The 24941-nt window shown below is 42.6% G+C and overlaps 1 protein-coding gene across 1 annotated transcript in view; it reads left to right on the top strand.

The window, feature by feature from the left end:
- Window positions 1–24941, top strand: part of VWA8 (von Willebrand factor A domain containing 8) — a 277696-nt gene that overhangs the window by 130864 nt on the left and 121891 nt on the right. The window contains exons 19-21 of the mRNA XM_039506868.1: window positions 1071–1177; window positions 7796–7867; window positions 21985–22061. Of these exons, the coding sequence (XP_039362802.1) occupies window positions 1071–1177; window positions 7796–7867; window positions 21985–22061 (256 nt within the window). The remainder of the gene's footprint in view (window positions 1–1070; window positions 1178–7795; window positions 7868–21984; window positions 22062–24941) is intronic.

Here is a 24941-nt window from a genome sequence, read left to right on the forward strand (position 1 = left end):
CCATTGGCCTGGGACGTTGAACTGCGGCCAGTGGGAGCCACGGTCTGCCGATGCGGCAGGTAAACAAACTGGCCCGGCCCGCCAGAGTGCTTACCCTGGTGAGCTGCGTGCCAGAGGTTGCCAACCCCTGGACTAGAGAGTCATTCTGTTGCATACAAAGTATAAGTTTTTTGCAAAACTGACACTAATATGCAAACTTTATATTGCTTTATAAATCTGATTGAACCTGATTCATTAAGAATGTGCAATATTAGAACTACCAAAAATACAGCAGATTTAGTAAGTTAATGTTCACATTTCCAGCAGTTTTGTAACTGTGCCATTTGCAAAACCATAGCAGAGTTAAACTAAACAAAATAAAAACGAACAATGGAGAGCAGTTTCTCAGTATTACAGTTCAGGTTTATCCAATTCAACAGGATGTCTGAATAGAGGAAAAGGGCAAGCATCTGTGGGAGGCAGAGTTGAGTACCTGGAACTGCTGTGTTGTAGCATAACTACTTGTAGCAGACTATTGTGGTTAGCCAGTACAGTGGTTTTAATTATTTTTCTCTCCAAACTACTGAAGGTTTTCCCCAGCATATGCAAATTTAGCCACTTTTCATTGACGTTTTAAATGTTCCTATTTTGCGTTATTAACCCATTTGTATAAAATGTGCTGAATGAAGAAACCAACAGTGACTTTATCTTGCCTAAAGTTTAAAGGAAATGACTGGCATGCTGTTTCTCTAAGAGCTGAATACAGTCAGACCGTTTTAAAGGCACTCAATGATTAGAGGAAGGGAGTACCAAGTTAAGGCTTCAGCCAAAGCAGCTGTCACAATTTACAATGTTCTTTCTGATACTTGTCCCCCTAACATCACCAATTTGTCACACATTGTAACGGAACTCATTTTAAGCCTTAGAGCTTTATGCTATTCCTTTTCTGTCCTCTTTCTTCTGAAAGCTGGAAGCTTTGCTGTACCCATACATTGCAACAAATGTATCTATTATCTCATTACCAGTATTCTTGACCACACATCAGCAAATCAGTGTTATAAGTAATTCCTTGTTTTTCATAAAATGTATAGGTGAAATACATAATGGGTTTCTGAGGATTGGATCTGCCACCATGCCTATTTATAACCCCAATGAGAAAATGAAAGTGCCTGATGTTCTGTTTTATGAGAACACCCAGGTAAGTGCACTTCTCTGACTCTACAGATGCAATAGAGTTTGTTAAACATTGTAGTAAAGATTTTTTAAAGAGCATGTTTGTGGAGTGGTTGCATCAGGCTGCAATAGTGATCCTTGAAAAAATTTAATCTTATTGGTAAGTTTGGTGCTCATTTCAGATGACTAGAGATCAAGCTTCTTAACCATCCCTTTATGAAGAGATTATAAAAATCTTGTAAAACATTCATAAAAAGTAAAGAACAACTATTGAACCTGGATTTTGTTTATGGTGAATCAATAAAATACTGTTTTGAGAGGTTTTATTATTGCAGCTTGCCTAAGTCACTATTGTTATAAGTAAACAGTTCCTTTTTAAGATCCTATTTTTAGAAGTTTATAACTTGAAGTTTTGCAGCTTGCAGTACACAATTTGGATTAGGAATTACACCTCTACCTTGATATAACGCTGTCCTCGGGAGCCAAAAAAATCTTACTGCGTTATAGGTGAAACTGCGTTATATTGAAATTGATTTGATCCGCCAGAGTGCACAGTCCCGCCCCCCTGGAGTGCTGCTTTACCGTGTTATATCTGAATTCGTGTTATATCGGGTGGCATTATCACGGGGTAGAGGTGTACTTGTATACATTTTTAAAATACAAAACAATTGAATTTTTGAAAACCTGTCACTGTTCATAGTAATTTTATTTGTAACACTTTTTTAATACAATATGCTTATTAACAGCATACTGAGCTGAATCATAGACTGATGCACTCCTGTTTAAATAATATCCAGTTATTATTCTAAAATGGACTCTCTAGAGTGCAGAAATACAACAAAAGTCGCTGCAGCATACAGTTTTCTTCCAGTTATGTAGTCTATGCACTCTCATTGGTTCTGAGTGTCTAATTCGCATAATCACTGTACAGTGTTCTTAATAACTATATTATGTGCAAATCCCAGGATTCTAATTGGCTGACAGACATTTTTAGCTAATCAGAGTGTAAGAATTGCTCGAGAACGATGCTGTATATATGCAAAACTCTAATATGGCTACTAATGGTTAAAATCTCTGCTCTGTACTCAGAATTATCATGCTGTTTGGTGTTAATAGAGATATTACTTCACCATCTCACACTGTTCAGCTGACCCAGAGACATTCCAAAATGTATATGAAGGGAAAGAGAATTAAAAAAATAACAAAAAGCAAAGAAGTGGGTCTGTGAACATGCTATGAAAGGGGAAGTGTTTTTCTCTAGCAAAGGCAGGTGCACTGCTCTTCACTAGAGAGGGTAGGTTTCTGGTCACCACAGCACTGAAGTGTCAGCTGTCAGTTCAGGGCATGCTTAGCCATAGGACCTGCCCACTGAGTGAATCTCAAGAATGCTTTGCCTTCCAAAGGCAGCACAGTCAGCTCCTGTGAAGTGTTTGCCTGTTAGTGCTAGATTTTAGAGCAGGGGTCGGCAACCTCTGGCACGCGGCTCGCCAGGGTAAGCACCCTGGCAGGCCGGGCCAGTTTGTTTACCTGCCACGTCGGCAGGTTCGGCCAATTGTGGCTCCCACTGGCCGCAGTTTGCTGTCCCAGGCCAATGGGGGCAGCGGGAAGCCGCGGCCAGTACATCCCTCGCCCATGCCACTTCCCGCCACCGCCTCTGGCCTGGGACGGCAAACTGCAGCCAGTGGGAGCCGCAGTCGGCCGAACCTGCCGACGCAGTAGGTAAACAAACTGGCCCGGCCCGCCAGGGTGCTTACCCTGGCGAGCCACGTGCCAGAGGTTGCTGACCCCTGTTTTAGAGCCTTGGCAGGGCCTCTTCCTTAGGGAGTTTCCTTTCCTTCATTTCTTCATATCCTCTTCTTTCCCCCCTCATTTGCTGGTCCTCCACAGAGCAGAGAGTGCAGCCTCCACTGCGTGGGCCCTGCTGGCAATGTGAATTTGTGAGAATCTTCTTAATTTTCCCTAGTAAAATTCGATTTTTGAGGTTTTGTTCTGTGCTGTCATTTCAGTAGAGTACTTTAACTTTGGGACTCTCACAGATGAAATCCTAAACCCTAGAATAATGCCCTTGTTTGTGTGCTACTCTTTCCATCTTCTTGTTTAAGGAGACAGTGATTACAAATTGAAAGCACTGCAAAAATCTGAACCTGACCTATGTTAGAATATTTACTTGCTTTGTTTAGGTGTCACATTATTGTTAAAACATGTTGGCTAAAGGAAATTGCCCCATATCTGTCAACAATAGCATTGTGTGTTTGAGTCTTCCTAAAAAACTGTCAGAAAGTAGCATAGTGCCAGCTAAAAATTAGTTTTCTTCTTTAGTCCTGCATTGCCAGCTCCCACCCCAGTGTGACACAGTAAAGTTCTCTAATGATGATTTCACAACCATAAAAATCTGCTGGAGAATGAAACCGGCCTATGGGTAATAAAGAGATATATTGCATTATTGTGTGGTGTCGTTAAAAACCCAGCATTTAGTTATGCACACTCGCCCCCAAAACATTTCATGTTCCAGTGGGGTTTCAGCATTGCTGTGAAATCACAGCATGCTGCAACTGAAGATGTAGTACCAAAGCGGGAGCCAGTTATCTAAACTGGGCTGCATACTGAGAGACTCAAAAGAAGAACAATGATTTTTAGATATGTGCTAAATGCTCTAATTAGCCTAGCTATTGCGGGGCATTGAATATGTATTGCCAAATCTAGTGGAATTTTGACATTTCTATTTGCAAATCTCTTATATGAACATGACATGATTGTAAATTTTCTCTGTATATCTTACTACAATACTAGCTTGGACCCTGTTGCTAGGAAAATTAGACAATTTCTAATGAGTACCGGTACTTGCATTTATTGTGCAAAAATAGTTGTTTGAGGGAAACAACTTGAGCACAGTTCCTTATACAATTTAGGATTTGTTTATTTACATGATGAAATGTGAGGAAGTATTCCCATGTTTTTAGCAATTAACTCAGAAAGTGTAATGGACGTGGCTTTCTGGAATACATGATGTTAAATCTAGACTAAAACTAATCTGGTCAGCTGTAAATTTACAGTGTCTATGTATGCAAGAAAATAAAGTAATTTGCCTTGAAGCCTTCTCCCCTACTCCTCAAAAATTATGGTGCATTTGATAGTCTCTTGACCTAGGTAGTTAGGATTTTGCAATATTAAGCTTTGATTATAAGCATCATTAAAATATTGCCTTTTGTTCTGGTCTAGAGTGATTTGGAAAATCAAAACAGCTTTTGCAGTGTTATAAATTGAATATTTCCATATACTCAGTAATAATGCAGGAGTTACTGATTTCAAGAAGCAAATACCAGTGATGAGATGATGATGCTGAAACAAAAAATAGTATTATGTTACATTTATGTAAAGACAGTCATTCCTTTTTCTAAGTACCCTGTCTGACCTATTTACAGATGACCTATTTTCACTAGATACAGAGGATACACAAGATTTTGATGCTAGTAAAACAGCCTGCATTTTTCATGTTATCAAGGTCCTTAGATGCTTGCATTATTTTTATTTGCAACAAATCTATTCGTTTGGAGGGAGTTTAGGTTGATTTTTTTTTCAAGTACATTACTAATTGTACATGTTAGAATGTTTTATAACATTTAGTTAGTATTAAATATATCACAAGTATTTTAACAGTGACTTTGATTAGTCAGTCTAATTCCGAGATTGTGAGAAATGCAATATGGTCACACACTTTTGATTTGGGATGGATTTTATTTCTTTTTTCTTGAAAATAAACTAATTGCAATAGAAACTTGTATTTGAGATGAAGTCAGAGTTAACTAGTATTAGAGATCAATGTCTCACCTTCAAGTGATATAAATGTCGTAATTATAAACATATTGGATCAAATTCGTCTCTTGACTTCAGCGGATGTGTACCAGAGACAAATTTGACCATTGGGACTTTTCTTCACATCATACAAAAAATGTTCCTATTAGTTCTTGATTATTGTAGTTTGCTGTAATCTATTGCAATATTATTACTGTAATAACTTGAGTGTGCATCCTGTTTTATGTGGTAATATTTTGAGCTGAAGACATTTTGAGGTGTATAGCAAATAAGCCCTCATCCCCACAACATAGTTAATACCAGGTCAACAGGAAGCACTCTCAAATTATTTATTTGAAAATGTAAAGTATTTACATATTAAATGAAAGATGATAAAAACCAAACTGCTAAATGTTAAATTTTTTCTAATAATAATAATTTAAATACATACCTTCGACTTCATACATACAATGCAATTTATACCTTCAAGTCAGCGGGACTGCTATGGGTACCTGCATGTCCCCACAGTATGCCAACATTTTTATGGCTGACTTAGAACAACGCTTCCTCAGCTCTTATCCCCTACTCTACTTGCGCTACACTGATGACATCTTCAACATCTGGACCCATGGGAAGGAGGCCCTTGAGGAATTCCACCAGGATTTCAACAATTTCCACCCCACCATCAACCTCAGCTTGGACCAGTCCACACAAGAGATCCACTTCCTAGACACTACAGTGCTAATAAGCGATGGTCACATAAATACCACCCTATACTGGAAACCTACTGACCACTATACTTACCTACATGCCTCCAGCTTTCATCCAGACCACATCACATGATCTATTGTCTACAGCCAAGCTCTAAGATACAATTCAATTTCTCCAATCCCTCAGACAGACACACCTACACAATCTCTATCAAGCATTCTTAAAACTACAATATCCATCTGGTGAAGTGAAGAAACAGATTGACAAAGCCAGAAGGGTACCCAGAAGTCACCTACTACAAGACAGGCCCAACAAAGAAAGTAACAGAACGCCACTAGCTGTCACCTACAGCCGCCAATTAAAATCTTTCCAGTGAATCATAAAGGATCTACAACCTATCCTGAAGGACGATCTCTCACTCTCACAGACCTTGGGAGACAGCCCCCCAATCTGAAGCAAATATTCACCAGCAACTACACACCACACAACAAAAACACACCCAGGAACCAAACCCTGCAACAAACCCCGGTGCCAACTCTGTCTCATATATATTCAAGGGACACCATCGTAGGATTTAACCACATCAGCTACACCATCAGGGGCTCGTTCACCTGCACATCTACCAATGTGATATATGCCATCATGTGCCAGCAATGCCCCTCTGCCATGTACATGGGCAAACTGGACAATCTCTTCGCAAAAGAATAAATGGACACAAATCTGATATCAGGAATTATAACATTCAAAAACCAGTAGGAGAACACTTCAATCTCCCTGGTTACTCAATAACAGACTTAAAGTAGCAATTCTTGAACAAAAAACCTTCAAAAACAAACTCCAATGAGAAACTGCAGAACTGGAATTAATTTGCAAACTGGACACCATCAAATTAGGCCTGAATAAAAGACTGGCAGCGGATGGGTCCTTACAAAAACTAATTTCCCCCTCCTGTTACTCACACCTTCTTGTCAACTGTTTGAAATGGGCCACCCTCATTACCACTACAAAAGTGATTTTTCCTCCCTTGGTATTTTACTGTTAATTGAATTGTCTTGTTAGCACTGGCCCCCCACTTGGTAAGGCAACTCCCATCTTTTCATGTACTGCGTATATATGCCTGCTACTGTATTTTCCACTCCATGCATCTGATGAAGTGGGTTTTAGCCCATGAAAGCTTATGCCCAGATAAATTTGTTAGTCTCTAAGATGCCACAAGGACTCCTTATTGTTTTTGCTGATACAGACTAACACGGCTACCACTCTGAAATTTGTGAAAAGTGTTCACCACACATGATAGGGTGTTTTAGTCTTCTATCATTTTCCTGTGTGAGTTCATTCAAGAATATAGTAATTCTCTGGTTTCACCCACACAGCTGTTATTGGGGCATTTAGTGCACTGGATGAGGCACACCACATATTGTGATAGGCTGTGCCGGATTCTTGGATCTTGAAAGGTGTATTGTTGGTGGAGATATGTCTGCAGGTTTTGCATCTGTTCTGGTAAAGTCTGGTGTGCTTTGAGTTGGTGTGTCCTGGTCTATGGGGAGCTTGCTTCTGATGATGAGTTTGGAGAGGTTTGAAGGTGTGTTTGAAGGCCAGAAGAGGGGGTTCAGGAAAGATTTCTTTCAGGATGCGGTCCACATAGACTGCGGGTTTTACTTGTTTAATGATACCCTGTATGGATTCCAGTGTGGAGTGGTATGTGACAACTAGGGGTGTGCGGGTAGCCAGGGTTTTATTTCTATATTGAAGCAAGTTCTCTCAGGGTATTTGGGTGGCCCATTCCATGATGCAGTCTACATACATACAGTCATTATATCAGTCCTTGCACTGTGGCTGACAAATATTAGCCCACCAGACTAAAAGGAAATTCATTCTGAACAGTTATTGAGAAATATAGAAATCAGACACCTAACGCCAGTCAGAGTGCAGGATAGTATATCAATGGAGTTAAAAACTGTTTCAGTTACTGAATAGATTCCCTCTGCTCTGATTGAGACAATTCTATTTCTTTAGAATACCAAATAAATAGATATAGATAAATAGATAAGGGTTGTGAAAAATACTTTAAGTAATAACCTTGGATTTATTTTGTGTGTATAAGCACAGTATTTAAAATTCTTGTTTTCTTTGTCTCTAGCATATGATGGTGATGGAGGATATGCTAAAAGACTTTTTGCTGGGAGAACACCTTCTTCTAGTTGGCAACCAGGTAGGTTAAAACATATCTCTTTACAATATGTGGACCAAATTCACCATTGGTATAAGCAAGTGAAACTCTCTTTTGCTTCATTGAAGCTGCATCTGTCGTGCCATTGATAAATCTTCAGTTTCATGTGCCTACATCTGAGAATGTTATTGGAATCTAGTTTTAGAATAAGTAAATAACTACAGAGAAATCTAAATCTAAAAAGACAGAAATACTAGTTTTGTGTATATATATAGCCTTACTTGAAAGGAACCTTAAATTACTTCTGTGCAGCAACATAGAAAACTGATTGTATATCAGATTCAGTCACTTCATGTGCTCTTAAGAGTTGATAAAGAGACTCTTTCTTTTTGTCTGGTTAATCCTGCTCAGAATTCAGGATGTGTTTTTTTGTGTGTGTGTGTTCATAAAACACCGCTTGTAATCACTGCCACCACAGAAGTTTAAGTAACAAGAGGCTAGATATTAGGAATTAATCCAGTTGACATATTTTAAATATTTTTAAAAGCAGCCACATTAAGATAAGCCTTCTTTCATGCCATGTACACTATTACTTTCCCATTCAAGGTGCCAACGTTTTCATCCTGTGTTTGCTTGCAAACGTTGTAATTAAAAAAAAAATCTATCCTTTTCTGTTCATTTATCTTAAGTTAAAAGTTTAATCTATCATTAGAAACTAAGTCTGATGTCACTGTTTTGTGTTATCTATTTGATAGGGACTGAAAGATTAACTCTACTAGCATTTCTTTAGTACTATATCACATATTTGTCTTTCACTTCCTATAATATAGGATCAGTGGTGATTTGTGTGTTTGGGGGAGGGGAGGACACAAAATGTTGTGTGTTCAATTAGTTGAAGGTTTTGTGTGTGTATGTGAGCAAGTGAGAAAGAGAGAGCGAGAGAGACAAACCTTACAGCGAATAAATGTGATGCTTAGGGGTTCATCCTAGACCAGTAAGGGGTTGTGTCACCACCTACGCTGTAACCCTGGGTGCCTCTGTGCTGTGCAGTTTTGGCTCACATCCCTGATACCAGCAGCGTTCTCCCAAGCACAATAGCTCCAGCATGGCTTTCCGCAGCCTGGTTACTTACTCCATGCAGGGTGACACCAACAGCCCTTCCAGCTCCCCTGTTGAGTCCAGTCCCGCTTAGTGGAACACACACTAAAACGTATCAAGCTTGCTGTTCCTTTAAAGAGACAGTACACAGCACCAGCTGTACTTAATCTCTTCAGTTTAAAACACTACACTGAGATGATTGGTTGTGTAACAGAACAAGAGTGAGTTTATTAATAAAGAACAGATATTTAAGAGACACCAAGTAGAAGTAATTGGGATAGAAATAGTTACAAACAAAAGTAAAATATGCTTCTAAGACTAAAACCTTACTTAATAAACTGGAGGCTTTTGTTCAAAGTAATTTTCTCACCAGAGTGACAAACTAGTGGCCATTCCCCCACTGATGGCTTTGTCTACCTTGCATGTAAGTGTAATTTCATTATCTTTTCTTGGTTAATTTACACTGGAGATACCTTCAAGGAGGTGGAATCACATTCCTTTATCTAGGACTGGGTGACTTAAGCCCAGCTTGCCAAACACATTTTACGAACATATTTCCAGTGCATATTTATAATTTTTCATATATCACCCTGTAGCGGGGTGGTTACCCCGCTCCTGCCCTGAAGGGCTTAAAACAGCCCTGGGAGAGGGCTGTGGCAGGGAAAGCAGCTTAATAGGCTGATTGGGGAAGCAGCCGCAGCTGGGCCACGCCCCAATCAGGCCTCAGCTGGCCCTGTATAAGAGGCTTGGAGCCAAAAGCTCAACAGTCTCTCTCTAGCTGTAGAAGGAGACAGACCTGGCTGCAGGGACCTGAGCAGAGTACCTGAGTGGAGCAGGGCTGGGGAAAGGCAGAGGAGCTAGGGAGGCTCCAGCCTGGAAAGCCCAAGGCTGCAGCCTAGCAGAAGGCCAATGGGTACTGGGGATTGCAGAGGGCAGCCCAGGCAAAGGCAGCAGGTCCAAACCCAACCTTGCCAGTGATGAGTAGGCTGATACTGCAGTCTGCCGCAGGGTGAAGGGACTAGACAGTAACTGGCAGTAGCCTTATACTGAGGCAAGGTGGGGATAGTGGGTGGGGGCTCCCCGGGGAGGGGAGACACTGAGACAAAGGGGTTACTGCCAAGGGGCAGCACCCCAGATAACGGGGCACTGGGTCCAGGAGAGACACCGGCTTGCAGAGGGCACTCCGGAGGCTGGACGAGCTAATTCCCAGAGATGACCAGCAGGAGGCGCTGCAGGTGTGAGTCCCTGTAGCAGGGTGGACCCCTGCTCCTGGGTGGAAGGGATTTAAAAGCGGCTTGGCAGGGCTTGAGAGCTGCTGCTCTCAAGCTGGGCTGATTGGGGGAAGTGGCTGCAGCTGGGCCACACCCCAATCAGGCCACAGCTGGCCCTTGTAAAAGGCTGTGAGCCAGGAGCCCAGTCACTCTCCCTCTGCCTATAGAGGGAGAAGGGCCTGGCTGCAGGGAATTAGGCAAGGTACCTAGGGTGAAGCAGGGCTGGGGAAAGGCTGAGGAGCTGGAGAAGCTCCAGCCTAGAAAACCCCAGGCTGCGGCCTAGCATAGGGCAACAAGGGTACTGGGGTTGCAGAGGGCAACCCACGGGGGGGGGGGCCAAGGCAGCAGGTCCAAACCCCCTTTGCCGATGATGAGTGGTGGATACTGCAGTCTGCCCCAGCGAACGGGGGCTAGACAGAGACTGGGCAGTAGCCAACACTGAGGCGAAGTGGGGCTAGTGGGGTGGGGGTTCCCCTGGGAGGGGGAGATCCAGTCAAAGGGGCACTCGGGTCCTGGGAGGGACACGGGGCCAGTAGCAAACAGGTGGATCACCGGCCTGCAGAGGGCGTTCCCGGGCTGGAAAGAGCTAATTCCCCAGAGTCATCAGCAGGAGGCGCCGCAGGGGTGAGTCAACCCATTTACAGTCCCACATCGCTATACACCCGTACATACACCATGCAATAATATTAATGGCCGGCATGTTGCCATTTCTCATATGATACCTTACATAACACCTTTTAGATACAGATTATAACAATAGTGAGTTGTGGTACACTAAGCTGGTCAGGCCAGCTAAGACTCACTGCTAGATACCAGGGAGACCCTTACCCTCTGGCTATCACAGTAACTAACAGTTTTGATCTGTTTGTCTTTGCACGTGCACAATGATTTTCCTTTAGATACCCGTGCACATCTCCCAAAGACTTCAGTGGGTTGGTATGCATCTTAGGACAGAATCTGATCAATAATGTTAGTGTACATGCATGAGCTGTATCCTCCCGTTATCTGCAAAGGAAGGTGTACAACTTGATCAGCGAAGTCTTTTTTTTTTTTATGTTCTTGGACCTTTGGATTTCCTCTCTCTTCCCCTATATTCATCACCAAAAGCCACCACCACAGCGAGGAATTTCTTGAAGCTCCTTGGTCACCTGGCAGTGTGTATGTATGTGGTACAGCATGCAAGGTTGAGGCTCAGACCTTTCCAGGTCTGGCTGGCATCAGCCTATTGGCCAGGGCATGACAGGCTGGACAAGATGGTCACCCTCCCGGGGTCAGTTCTTGAATCTTTCCACTGGTGGCTCAACCCACAGAAGGTATGTGCAGGAGTGCCCTTCACCAAGCCCCAGCACTCCCTGCCCCTGGTGACAGAAGCTTCAGCGTTGGGGTGCTCACCCAGAGACCTTCAGACCCAAGGTCTCTCGTTGCAAGATGAGCTCTCCACTCCACATCAACTTCAAGAAGCTGAGAGCGGTCCACCTGGTATGCCAGACTTTCCAGGCACACTTGCAAGGGAAATGAGCAGAGGTGGTGATAGACAACACAACTGCGATGTTTTATATGAACAAGCAGGGTGGAACTCGTTCCTCTCCCCTGTGTCAGTAAGCCCTCAAGCTGTGGGATTTCCCTATAGCCCGCTCAGTTCATAGCATCCTACCTCCCAGGTTCTCAGAACGAGTTGGCGGACTATCTTAGCAGATCCTTTCATAATCAAAAGTGGTCTATTCACCTGGACGTGGTGAACAACATTTTCCAAAGGTGGGGAGATCCCCAAATCGACCTGTTTGCCACAAAGAGCAACAGAAATTGCCTCCAGATCTGTTCCTTCCAAAATCACAGTCTGGGCTCCCTCACAGGCGGGTTCCTCCTGCCTTGAGCAGACCACCTGTTGTACACATTCCCACCATTTCCACTTGTCAACAAGGTTCTGCTCAAGATCCACAGGGAAAGGGCTGTGGTCATTCTGCCAGTACGGGCATATCACGCTCCTGGAGCTATCAGTGGACACCCCAATCCCGTTGCCTTTGCTTCCGGACCTGATTCCCAAGGCCATGACCACCTCAATCATCCCAGCCTTAGTCTCTTCAACTCACCACTTGGAAGCTTTGTGGTTAAACTCAACGGAGCTATTGTGCTCTGAGGCCATTAGGGAGGTCCTACTTGGCAGTAGGAAACCCCCCACCTGGGCCACCTAACTAGCCAAGTGGAAAAGATCCTCAATCTGGTGTTCTCAAGTTCACACTCTCCCAATGCAGGCACGTATACCTCTTATCTTAGATTACCTACTACATTTGAAACAGCAGGGCCTCTCGGTATCATCTCTCAAGGTCCACCTGGTGGCCATTTCGGCGTTCCATCCGGGAGCAGCTGGCCGTTCAGTCTTCGCCAACCCAGTTGTTTTCTGAAGGGTCTTGACAGACTATACCTGCAGGTTAGACAACTGATCCCGGAATCTTAATCTGGTCCTGTCCAGACCTTTAGTGTCTTTACTAATTTCCAATTGGCAGAAGGGAGAGAAATTATGTCAATGAAAAATATATGTGTATGGTGTGCATGCGTGCGTGCATGTGTGCACATGTGTCTATACATACACTCATGCACACACCCCTAACCATTTTGCCAAATGTCTCAGTTTGCTTGTATGCATAAAATTTACTGAACAGTTTTGCAGGGAAGGAAATTGGCAGAACTGCTGGATTTTAGAAGCCATATCAAGGGAGATGTCAATTTCTTTCATTTCATTGCCCTTACTGTGGAGTCTAAGCAAATATGAACAGTCCTGAAGCGACCAAACAAAACATGCAGCGTTTCAAGTGTTTTCTTTTCTTTTGGAGAGAGAACGCGCACACTAGGGAAGACGTCACAAGGCTTCGGCTCTCCGTTATTTCATAATCCTAAAGTACTAACACATTCAGTCTGGTGTTGGAGGACTGAACTACTCTATTTGATACTCACCTTTTGACACACACACACAGTACAAGCTATTCAGACAATTAATTGAAGACATTGCTTAGGCTATATCTACACTGATTATCTTACAGCGACACAGCTGTGCTGCGTACAGCGGCGCTGCTGTAAGGTCTCTCATGTAGTCGCTCTTTGTTGGTAGGAGAGAGCTCTCCTGCCAGCAAAATGAACCCCCTCACCCAAAATGAGTGGTGGTAACTTTGTCAGCATCTCCCACCGACAAAGTGCTGACCACACCTGTGCTGTTCGTCAGTAAAACTTTTGCTGGTCGGGTGTGTGGTTTGTTTTTTTTTCACACCGCAATCGACAAAAGTGCAGCGTAGACATAACCTTAGTGTCTGTTGATTTCTAAGAGGCCTTCTTTGAAGGCTCAATTAATATACAGAAATGCTTCATAACAAACTATATCTGTTTTGGTCCACAAGGACACTATTTTCCTCATTCAAATTCACCTCTATCAGGACATCTACAACTAACTAAAACAGAATGGTTGTATGATAATCTTCTTGTGTCAGGTTAGGTGCAACTCGCATTAACAACAGTGGTTCTGCCATGGCTTGAGGGCAGTGTGACCCTCGGAATCCACAAAACATTCTTTACCACTTCATTGCAAAGGCAGAGTAGTCATGATCTTATCTGTCCTATAGTCTTGTTCAGATTATTCACTGGTTCACATAACTGAAGTTTCAGAGTAGATGGCCAGACTCTCATGTACTCTAAAGTAAATTTATACCACTTTGCTTGATTAAACACACTGAGCGTGATGTACAGTGCACTTACGCAGTTCTCTGCCTGCATAGACTGTCTGTAATGCAGTCTGTACCACTGTGCTGCACAGCAGGTAGCATAATGGAGAAAAGGGGCATGGCCAGAAGGAAATGGAGTGGTTGTGTGGGTATTCCCAAAATTATGGGTATCCTCTTCATTAATCTGCCCATAAAGAGGACAGAAAACCACAGCATGAGTTATTGCAGTTAAGCTGCTGTATGTGACTTGAGGAGTGGGACTCAGAGATGCACTGGAAAACATTCCACACCAGCCCTGCTCACCAGTGCTATTCCTTGTTCATGACCGCCGGACACACGTGCTCCCTGCTCCCTCCAGGCCTTCCATTTTCCCACTCCATTGTAGTTTTCATTGCTGAACATTGGCAAATCAAAGTTGTTGTTTCTGAGCCTGTGGTGGCTTCCCACCTGTTGCTGAAAATTGACAACACTTTTATCACCAATAGAAATCATAAGCCAATTTCTATCCTGGTTGTGTGCTCATTTAACTAGCATAAAAAGCGATTTTTAAAATAAAAATGTAATGTTTAAAAGCATACCTTCTCCTTTAAACAGTTATTATTAAAGCAGGATGGAAAATGGCTTGGTACATTTTATACTGGACTTTCATAATGCTAATGTTCACTTTTCAACAAGCAGCAGGATGGTGATGACCAGCAGGAGGCTCAGAAATGCTAAACGTAGTTTACATGATTTCTAAATACAGCTAGAAATTTCAACATTTTGAATTTCCTCAATTTACATGTGGACTTTAGGATTTGCTAGTTAGCATTTGTACACTGGGTCTACTATTATTATTTTCTCCTCAGAAATGTTAGGCATTTTGCATATCTATAAGATAGGTCCCTGCAATCTAAATAAACAACTTATAGACAAAAGAGGAGGAGGGTAAAAGGTGCAACGTGTTTTAAAGATGTAGCATACTCTAAAAGTGCTAAATATCATTGTTAATAATTTAAACGAAGACCATCACAAGCTCACTTGGTAGCAATTTCTATTTCTCTTGCACTTAGTGAGAATTATAAAGTAAGCCAGGAGTAAGTAGGTAGTTCAAAAATTTATTAATGGTTTTAAAAATGTAACTGCCTGTAGAAAAATACAATAATTTGTCTTCCCTATGGAGCTAGTATTGGCATCCAGCCTTATGCGAGGCCTTACTTTAGCTGATTAATAAATTAATAAAACAAGTGATTGACTCTTTCTTTAAGGTATTTCAAAGGCCATGTTCTATAGAAAACTTGACCACATTTCCTTCAAAGATAATATTCTTCTTCCAATCTAATTACATAAACGCTTGTGGAGAAACCAGGAGTACCATAATAGTATGTAACACTGAACAAAGCTCAGAATAGCAAATGTATATTGTTTACCTGTTTTGTGGCATGTGACAGGGTGCTGAGCAGAAAGACTGCAGAATCAGCCCACCGGCTATGCCAGCCCCATTTAAGTGAATAAAGTGGAGCTGGCTGGAAAGAACCTGCCCTAACTGGGGAGTGAGAGCCAGCTGCCAGCCCAATTAGCCCAGGGCTATATAAGAGGCTGGGAAGAAGGAAGCCTGGGTGGTGGGATGGAGGAGAGAGAGCAAGGGAGAGCAGGCAGGGAAAAAGCCATTCCCTCCTGGGTTCAGGCACAAGGAACCCAGAGCTGTGTACACTGTATGGTGAGAAGGTGGTGGGAACACAGACTCGTAAATAAAAGCACCTGTAGTTTCAGAACCAGAGGGTCTCTGAGTGACTTTATCTGAGCCTAGTCAGAGGCAGGAGCCAGGAGGGCCAGCTGCGCTCTGCTACATGGAGCAATGTAGAGGACTTTTTTTTTTTTCCTTCAATCTATTGCCTGTGAAGGTGGGCAGCTTCCTTTGCAAAGGAAGAATGTACCACCTCAAAGAAGGCCTTTCCATTAACATAAAGATGTGCTATATAGTTCAGGTGTGCTATATTCCTCTCAGGACAGAAGTAATGTACTAATGCTTGCTTTTCTCAGATATTTTTATTTGGCTTAGTCAAAACTTCAATACAACTGCTATTTATTCATCCTGATTTGCATATTTCTGTATTTTTGATTAATGCATATTTTTAAGCTTATATAGCGGAAATATTTCATACACAAGTGCTATGCAGATGTATCTGAAAAGAAGAACTAATTTATTCTTCTAGTGCTTCTGATAAGATGATTAGTCATGTTCCTTGTGGGTGGTGATGTTAAATCTGGCTGTTCCCTGGGGGCAAATTACATGAGATGGGAGAAATTATTTGTTACCTCAGTCTGACCATAGAACAACCCAATATTTTCAGCATTTTTATATGAAGTGTGTAGTTAAATTGCTCATTATTCTAGATATCAGTGTGTATATAAGGCCTGGTCTACACTACGGGGCGGGGGGTCGAACTAAGGTACGCGACTTCAGCTACACGAATAGCGTAGCTGAAGTCGAACTACCTTAGTTCGAATTTCCTACCTGTCCAGATGCCGCGGGATCGAACTCCGCAGCTCCCCCGTCGACTCCGCCACCGCCATTCGCGGTGGTGGAGTTCCGGAGTCGACGGGAGCGCGTTCGCAGTTCGAACTATCGCGTAGACGCGATAGTTCGAACTCCGAGAAGTCGAACTCTCCGCGTCGACCCGGTGGGTAAGTATGGACCCTAAGAGAGCGAGCGTAATTCTTGACTCTTTAGTACAAGACTCAAGGAGGGTAGCTGTATGCCATCCTTATGCTTCTTGATCTCCACAGCTACCACAGCCTTGTTTCAGGGTTGTTCTAACTTGGGTCCACTGGTAACTTCTCCTAAGAGGCTGTTCCAACATGCAGCAGCATTTCTTTTCCCTGCCCATGTCTCCAACACGTTCTTTATACCAGGGGTTCTCAAACTGGGGGTCGGGACCCCTCGGGGGGGGGGGTCACGAGATTATTACATGGGGCGTTGCGAGCTGGCATCCTCCACCCCAAACCCCACTTTGCCTTTAGCATTTATAATGGTGTCAAATATGTAAAAAAGTGTTTTTAATTTCTAAGGGGGGGGGGTCGCATACACAGGCTTGCTATGTGAAAGGGGTCACCAGTACAAAAGTTTGAGAACCCCTGCTTTATACCATGGAGGCCAGGTTAGGATTGTGTAGAGCTAGCTATGCTGGCTCTTTGTCAGTTAGGATTTCCTCAGGAAGTCAGTTAAGCTGGCATTAATGGTCTCTTGATGGCACAAAAGCCTTATCATGGGCCTGGATCTGTCCCAAGTGTTTAATTAAATCATTCCCTCTTGCTGGAATATTGTTCTTAGTAATAACAATAGTTTACACTTACATCCAAAGCGTTGATTTACAAACACTGTTTTAATCACTGAAGGACTCTGGTGAGGTATTCCCATTTTATAGATAAGAAAATCTGAGGCAGACAGAGGTGGTGACTTGTCACAGTGCGACTCTGTGGGAGAGCCAGGAATAGAATGAAAGAGCTTTGACTCTGATTCCCTAACCATTTTTGCCAGTCAAGGATTTTGTGTGGTACACCACAGTATCTGTGCAGGCACATACTGTACTCCTTCAAGCAGCTAAGTTTAAAAGTTGACCAACCTTAACTTTTTAATAATAGTTACGATCTGGTGAGGAATGCCTGTTTCTAAATATTATATGCATATTTTTAAAATACATCATTCTCACTGACTTAAAATAAAGCTACAACAAAAGTTTGATGAAACATACACAAAAGAAAAAGTCTAAGGTGAAGTCCTGGCCCCACTGGAGTCAATGGCAAAACTTCCATTGACTTCAAGGGGCAGGATTTCACCGGTAGTGGTGTTAGCACTACTCACTCCATTCCTTGGTGCTTTACAGCACCCATTTAGCATCTGAACATTCTTTCGGAAGCTAGGTATATTCTTATTCTCATCATTGGCAATGATAGCTTAGAAAGAAGTAAACAAAAGGCAGCCATGTTGTCCTCTATTCCATTAGAGAGATGAGGGGAAAAAACTACAACATTATTTAGTAGTTGGGAAATATCTAAATTGTGTGTGTGTGAGTTCCTAAAACAGCATTACAAACACACAGACAAACCACGCTCTCTCTCTCTCAATGCAGATGAAAGCCAAAAAAATCTTTCTGCTTCTAGTAGAGTATCCAATTTGTTTGATATTTGATATGTTCTGTACTGAGTTCGTATTTTGATCTGTCTCTCTGCAGCTTGGTTTTTGCCACAGTTGGCTCGAGTCCCGTTCTGCAGAGAATTAGGCATGGAATTTACTAGGGATTGGCACATGATACTGATTGTAACCATCTGCCATAGTTTTTGAAGGTCTTTTAAAAAAGTGCATTATGCAGTTCTGCCTCTGTGTAGCTGTGCTGAAACTAGGTGGTACATTTCAGTGTATCAGCCCATTTATGGTTTTAAAAATCTCACAGCTGGTGTAACAGCAGCGTATGGAGGTGTAACCATTTCTATATGTGATATTACAGGTTTCCAGCTATGTTTTATTTCTACCTGATAAAAGGTGTGTTCTTTGACTTTGTAGAAGAACTTATGATTTCGCTATATTATGTCTTGTTCAAAATACTAGAGAATTTAAAAAGTCCTGTAATTCTTCAAGCATGTGATTACAGGATACTGGCAATTATTGAAAATAAAAATACCAGTAATACAAAGCATATCTTACCATCACATCTGTATATAAAGCTATGACTCCATTGGGAGATTCTGATGTCAAGAAATCATGAAAAACTTAACTTATTTATGTAGTATAACCTAAAGCGTGAAATATAGAGATATCCTAGAAATGTAGAGGTAGAAGGGACTGTGAAAAGTCATCCAGTCCAGCCCCTTGCTCTGAGGAAACCCCAAGTAAACCTAGACCATCCCTAACAGATGATTGTCTAACCTCTTTTTAAAATTGTGGGGAATTCCCCAAAGATGGGGATTCCACAACTTCCCTTGGAAACCTATTCCAGAGCTTAACTACCCTTATAGTTAGTTTTTCCTAATATCGGACCTAAATCTCCCTGGCTGCAGATTAAGGCCATTACTTCTTGTCCTATTTTCGGTGGACATGGAGAACAGTTGATCACAGTCCCCTTTATAACAGCCCCTAACATATCAGTTGTCTTTTCTCAAGTCTAAACATGCCCATTTTTTTAACCTTTCCTCATAGGTCAAGATTTTTTAATCTTTTTTGTTGCTTTGTTCTGGACTCTTTTCAGGTTGTCCACATCTTTCCTGAAGTGTGGTGCCCAAGATTGGACATAGTACTCCATCTGAGGCCTCACCAGTGCCAAATAGAGCAGGACCTTTTACCTCCAGTGTCTTACATAGGACACTCCTATTAATATACCCCAGGAAGATATTAATCTCTTTCACAACAGCATCACATTGTAGATTCATATTCAATTTGTGATCTACTATAATCCTTGCATCTTTTTCAGCAGTTTAGCTCTTTATTCCTCATTTTGTAGCTGTGCATTTGATTTTTCCTTCCAAAGTGAAGTACTTTGCATTTGTCTTTATTGAATTTCAATTTATGGATTTCAGAACAATTCTTCAATATGTCAAGGTCCTTTTGAATTCTAATCCTGTTCCACTCCTTTATCCAAGTCATTCAGAAAATATTGAATAGTGCCAGACCCAGGACTGATCCCTGCAGGATGCTATTATATATATCCTCCCAGTTTGACAGCAAACCATTGATAACTACTCTTTGAGTATGGTCTTTCAACCAGTTTCATACTCAACAGACTGTAAGAATACATTGTGGTTCCTTTGCTTTTTCTTCCCCTCTGTTCTCTCTTGGCAACCTTATATGCTTCCATGATTTCAACTGCTACATTTATGTGAATGATTCTCAAATCTACTCCTCTACTTCTTTGCTCAGTCTTACATTTTCAGATGTCTCTTGAAGTGTCTTAGATGTTTCATCACAATGTCCATATTTTCCAAAATTGTGAACTTATCATTCCTCCTGATCTCTTTCCTTTGTTTCTTTTCTCTGGCTGACAACTCTACTATCTTTCCCATCTATCAGTCTTGCAACCACTATGCTATGGTCTGCGTAAGAGAGGAATTGTTTCACTCTCTGAGTGATAGATGGAGAAAGTTATCACTGGCCTCTACTGTTATCAGATAGTCCAAGAGAAACAATGGATCAGCATGAGCCATAACTTCAGTTTGTGGAGCCACTGATTTCAGTAGAACAGGGTTAGAAAATATTGTACATGACATTGAACAAAAGGCAGTGTTCTAATGCCAGCCAATCGCTCCTAGATGTTTCCCCTGACTACCAAGTTTACAACTTTGTATTTGTATTTAGTGTAAGCCCACCATCTGCACCCCTACTGTACTTCTGTCAAATGCTGGGAAATTAAAGGGACTAGAGTACTAGAAATTAGTTAAAAGGAGATGTAGATTTCAGTCATCCAAATACTGGTGACACTATTAAATAAAGTATGATTGTAGATTATATTGGCATTCTGTATTTGCTGCTCACTTTCTCCTTTGCTTTGGGTACTACATGTTAGTCTGCTCTGTTATTAAACCAGCTGCGCTGAATATGAAATAAAGCATGTAGAAATAAGAACTACAAAACTAATAATCATATTTCTAAGAGGGAATGTACAACTGGTAATATGAAAACGGCTGCACACGTATTTCTGTACAGCTATTATGTGTGTGTGTGTGTAATGCTCCCTCTCCCGGTCGGAGGGAGGCCACTCAGGCTAGGCCAGTGGGGTCAGGACCAGAGTCTGTAAGACAGGCAAAAGCCCCAATAAGGCTGCGCGGTAAATAGTCAATACCAGGCTTTAGCCTGAACTGGGGTAGTTCAAGTAGTCATCCCTTAAGTACAGTCTATCAGGGCTGGCTGGGTCCTCGGAGCAGACAGCAAACACACAGTCTCAGGGCTGGCTTTTGCCTGGGTGGAGCTCAGGCAGACAGCAAACATACAGCCTCTAAGGGGTTGGCTTTAGCCTGAGTGGAGCTCAGGCAGCCAGCAAACAACAGTCTTTTGGGGCTGGCTTTGGCCCGGTCGGAGTCCAGGCAGTCAGCAAACAAATAGTCTGTAAAGGTGAGTGGCAAGGGAGCTCCTGTCTTGGGGTAGAGCCTCCTTGCACCGGGTATGGGGTCCACCACCCGGCATGGAGTAGGGCCCACCCTACTCCACCGTGTCCCAGCCCAGGGCCCTGACAGGCAGGATTGGCTGCCTCTATGTTGGCGGGGATCCAGCCGCAACACGCCCACTGAGCCATGCTGGGCTCTGCAGCCGGCTGCTCCGTGGCTGCCCCAGGCTACTTCCTGCCTCCCCAGGGTTTGGTACCTGTGGCCTCCAGACCTCTTCCGGCTTTTCAAGGTAAACTGCAGTGGGTACTCCGGGCCAGTCGTCGTCCAGGTCTGGGGATTGGGAACAGCCAGGCGCAGGCTCCTCTAGGGGCCTCTGGAGATCAGGCCAAGTGTCCTCCTTAATTGCAGGCTCTCCCCCAACTGTGCTTCAGGGCCGGCCTCTTATACTTCCGGCCATGCCCCGGTACTTCGGGCGAGGGAGGCGGGGCGATCTAGGCTCCACCCTCCACGGGGCATCTAATGCTCCCTCGCTCTCCTGGTCAGAGGGAGGCCACTCAGCCTCACTACAGTGTGCAATATATATATATTCCATGCTATATTACTTTATATATAGATATATCACTTTATATAGTTGCCGCCTCTTGGAAAGATGGATTAACTAAATTGATGGAAGAACCCCTCCCGTCAATGTAGGAAGCGTTTACACTATGCTGCTGCAGCGGCGCAGTTGCAGCGCTGTAGCAGTTGTAATGTAAGCATACTGTATAGATAGATAAATCTAGTAGGACAGACAAAATATGCAGTTACAAAGAATATCACTTCTCTTTTTCAAACTAAACATTGGTGTAAACCTAATAATATAGTACTGTAATTGTGATCAAAACTTTTGTATCTTGTGTGAGATTTTACTAGATTGTAAAGGAATTCTGACCTTATTCTCTCGACAATTCTTGGATATTAAAGTACTCTTCTTTGTCTGTAATGTTTTTAATATACATTATTTCAGGGCGTGGGAAAAAACAAGATTGTTGACCGATTCCTTCACCTGTTAAATAGACCTAGAGAATATTTACAGCTGCATAGGTAAGAAGGTCACTTTATATGATTTGTTTGTTTCAATGTCATCCTTATTTTCACTGCTGAGCTTTTAGATGTTTACATCTCATATTCCTGAAGTTTTATTTATTATTGTTTATTATTTGTATTACTGAGTGCCATAGTTAGATCGATCTAACTCCTGGAGTAGATGCAGCTATGTTGGCAGAAGAATTTTCCCCTGGACCTAGTTGCCGCCTCTTGGAAAGATGGATTAAGTAAATTGATGGAAAAACCCCTCCCATCAATGTAGGAAGCATTTACACTATGCTGCTGCAGCGGCGCAGTTTGCAGCGCTGTAGCAGTTGTAATGTAAGCATACTGTAAGCTCCATTTGCAAAAGCATCTAATCCTGTTGACTTTCAATGGGACTGAGGGCTTGTCTACACAAACATTTAGTTCTCAACGAGCTGGTGTGCGAATCTACCCCATACTAGCCTGCTGCATACTAAAAGTATGTCTACACCACAGCAGCTACAGTGGTATAGCTATGGTGCTGCAGCTGTGTCACTGTATTGTAGACACTTCCTACATTGATGGAAGGGATTTTTCCATCAGTGTAGGTAATCCAGCTCTCTGAGATGCTGTAGCTAGGTCGTTGGAAGAACTATTCAGTCGATGTAGCCAGGGGCGGCTCTAGGCCCCAGCACGCCAAGCGGGTGCTGGGAGGTCCACCGGAGCCGCGGGACCGGCGACTGGCAGAGCGCCCCCTGCGGCGTGCTGCCATGCTTGGGGCGGCAAAATCGCTAGAGCCGCTCCTGGATGTAGCTGCATCTACAGTGTGAGATAGGTTGACCTAACTAAATTGCACAGAGTTAAAAATTTTTCACAGTGCTGAGCGATGTAGCTAGGTCAGTCAGATACTTATTTGTATTAAGTGTCTGTGTAGACCACGGATCAGCAACCCTTGGCACGTGGCCCATCAGGGAAATCTGCTGGAGGGCCGGGACGGTTTGTTTACCTGCAGCGTCCGCAGGTTCGGCTGATCTCTGCTCCCACTGGCTGCAGTTCACCGTACCAGGCCACTGGGGGCCATGGGAATCAGCGTGGGCCGAGGGATGTGCTGGCTGCCGCTTCCCGCAGCCCCTGTAGGCCTGCAACGGTGAACCACAGCCAGTGGAAGCTGTGAGCGGCCGAACCTGCAGATGCTGCAGGTAAACAAACCATCCCGGCCCGCTAGTCGGTTTCCCTGACAGAACGCGTGCCAAAGATTACCAATCCATGGTGTAGACGCTGCTGACGCATGTTAACTGTTCGTTAATGCTCTTCGATCTAGTTCTGTTTGAAATGGGATTTATGTAGTTTAACTAATCAATCTCAAATTCACACCTTTTATTAATTTAGATTAACTTTCCTGCATGTCCCTATGTAAACAAACTGTAAGACATTTTTTGAAAATTTTACTTTCACTAAATAGTATGGGGGAAATAGAAAAAGAAATAAAATTTAACTGTAGTAGGTCCTATTATAAGATGTAAATATACGTTATGAAAGATTCCTCCAACTCTTTTCTCAGCAAATGGGTACCTATCCAACTAAAAATGCTGTTGAAATATTTTTTTTGTTTCATTGGTACAATGTCATAAGGCGTTCTAATGATCTACCCAATATACATATCCAGAAGTTAATTTACATGGTGTAAATTGAATTTTGAGGGATTATTTAAATTATAGAATACCTATTATTCAAGCATCAGAGGACACTTTCATAATCAGAGTTGGTGAGCTGATACCATGAGTAATTTTGAAGTCACATTTCATAAATAGATTTGTACATGATAATGATATGGGGAACTGAAAGGCGAAATAAGTAGGATCCCTTCTGACATTTGGATGTATTTGTATTAATCCTGATTCACACGCAAGGGGTAATACAAATAAATCATAAATCATTCTTCCTAGCTTTTCTTACAATTCTTAGCTGAGTTTTCTTACTTTCCTGAGTGTTATCTTTACATTTTACGTATTTTTTGTTCTCAGACACTAAAATTGGTACTCACAACATTAATTAAGGGGAAACATAGATACAGTTAATAGGGAAGAACCTCCAAAACATGTGTGACTAACAAAATACCACTTAAACTGTGGACCATTTCCTTCAGTGTAAGTTATTTCCTGTACTTCAAATGTATTTTAATGCCTCATAACAAGTATACACATAAATAATCACATTTATTTCTAATTAGAAATGAAATCCTAATTAAAGACAGCTTCTAAGGGCTGTTGTATAACACATCAATAAAACCATACATTTAAGGTACATAAATCGCATAACCTCAGTATGGCAGTGTAACAGGGTGGCTCACAGTTTAATGGCTGGCAGGCTGGAGCTACTGTGATTACAGAATGAGTCACACCTGGGAGAAATCAAGATGATTACCCTATATAAAACAGGACAAGGATGCAATGAAGGGGAGGAGCTCAAGAAATTGTAAAGAATTAGCAGAGAGTATGAAGGCCTCCTGCGTGAAAGTCCCCAAGACCAAAGGAGCTGTGACAGAGAGGAGCCCAGGAGGCTCCAGTGGGGAAACTCAAATGGAGTTTGGCCTAGAAGAACTGGGAAGGTGGACTGTGAGAACAGACTGGTACACAAAAAGAGCTGCAGCTGTGAGAGAAAACGGCAGAGTGAAGTATGGACTGTTGTGTGGTGATGGACTGTATTTTGGGACCCTGAGAATTGTTAAGAACTGCTGCTTTTATTAAACCAGCCCCAGGCAGGGGGTGTTATTATCCACAGTAAAGCTTGTGTGCAGTTATTAAAAGACCTGCAAGAAGGGGCTAAATGAGACAGGGTGCCTGCAAAGCTACCCTGGCCATGAAGGTGCTCTCAGTCAATGGCTACCCTGTTACAATCAGACATACAACCTCT

The sequence above is a fragment of the Mauremys reevesii genome, linkage group 1 (assembly GCF_016161935.1).
Source record: "Mauremys reevesii isolate NIE-2019 linkage group 1, ASM1616193v1, whole genome shotgun sequence".
NCBI lineage: Eukaryota > Metazoa > Chordata > Testudines > Geoemydidae > Mauremys > Mauremys reevesii.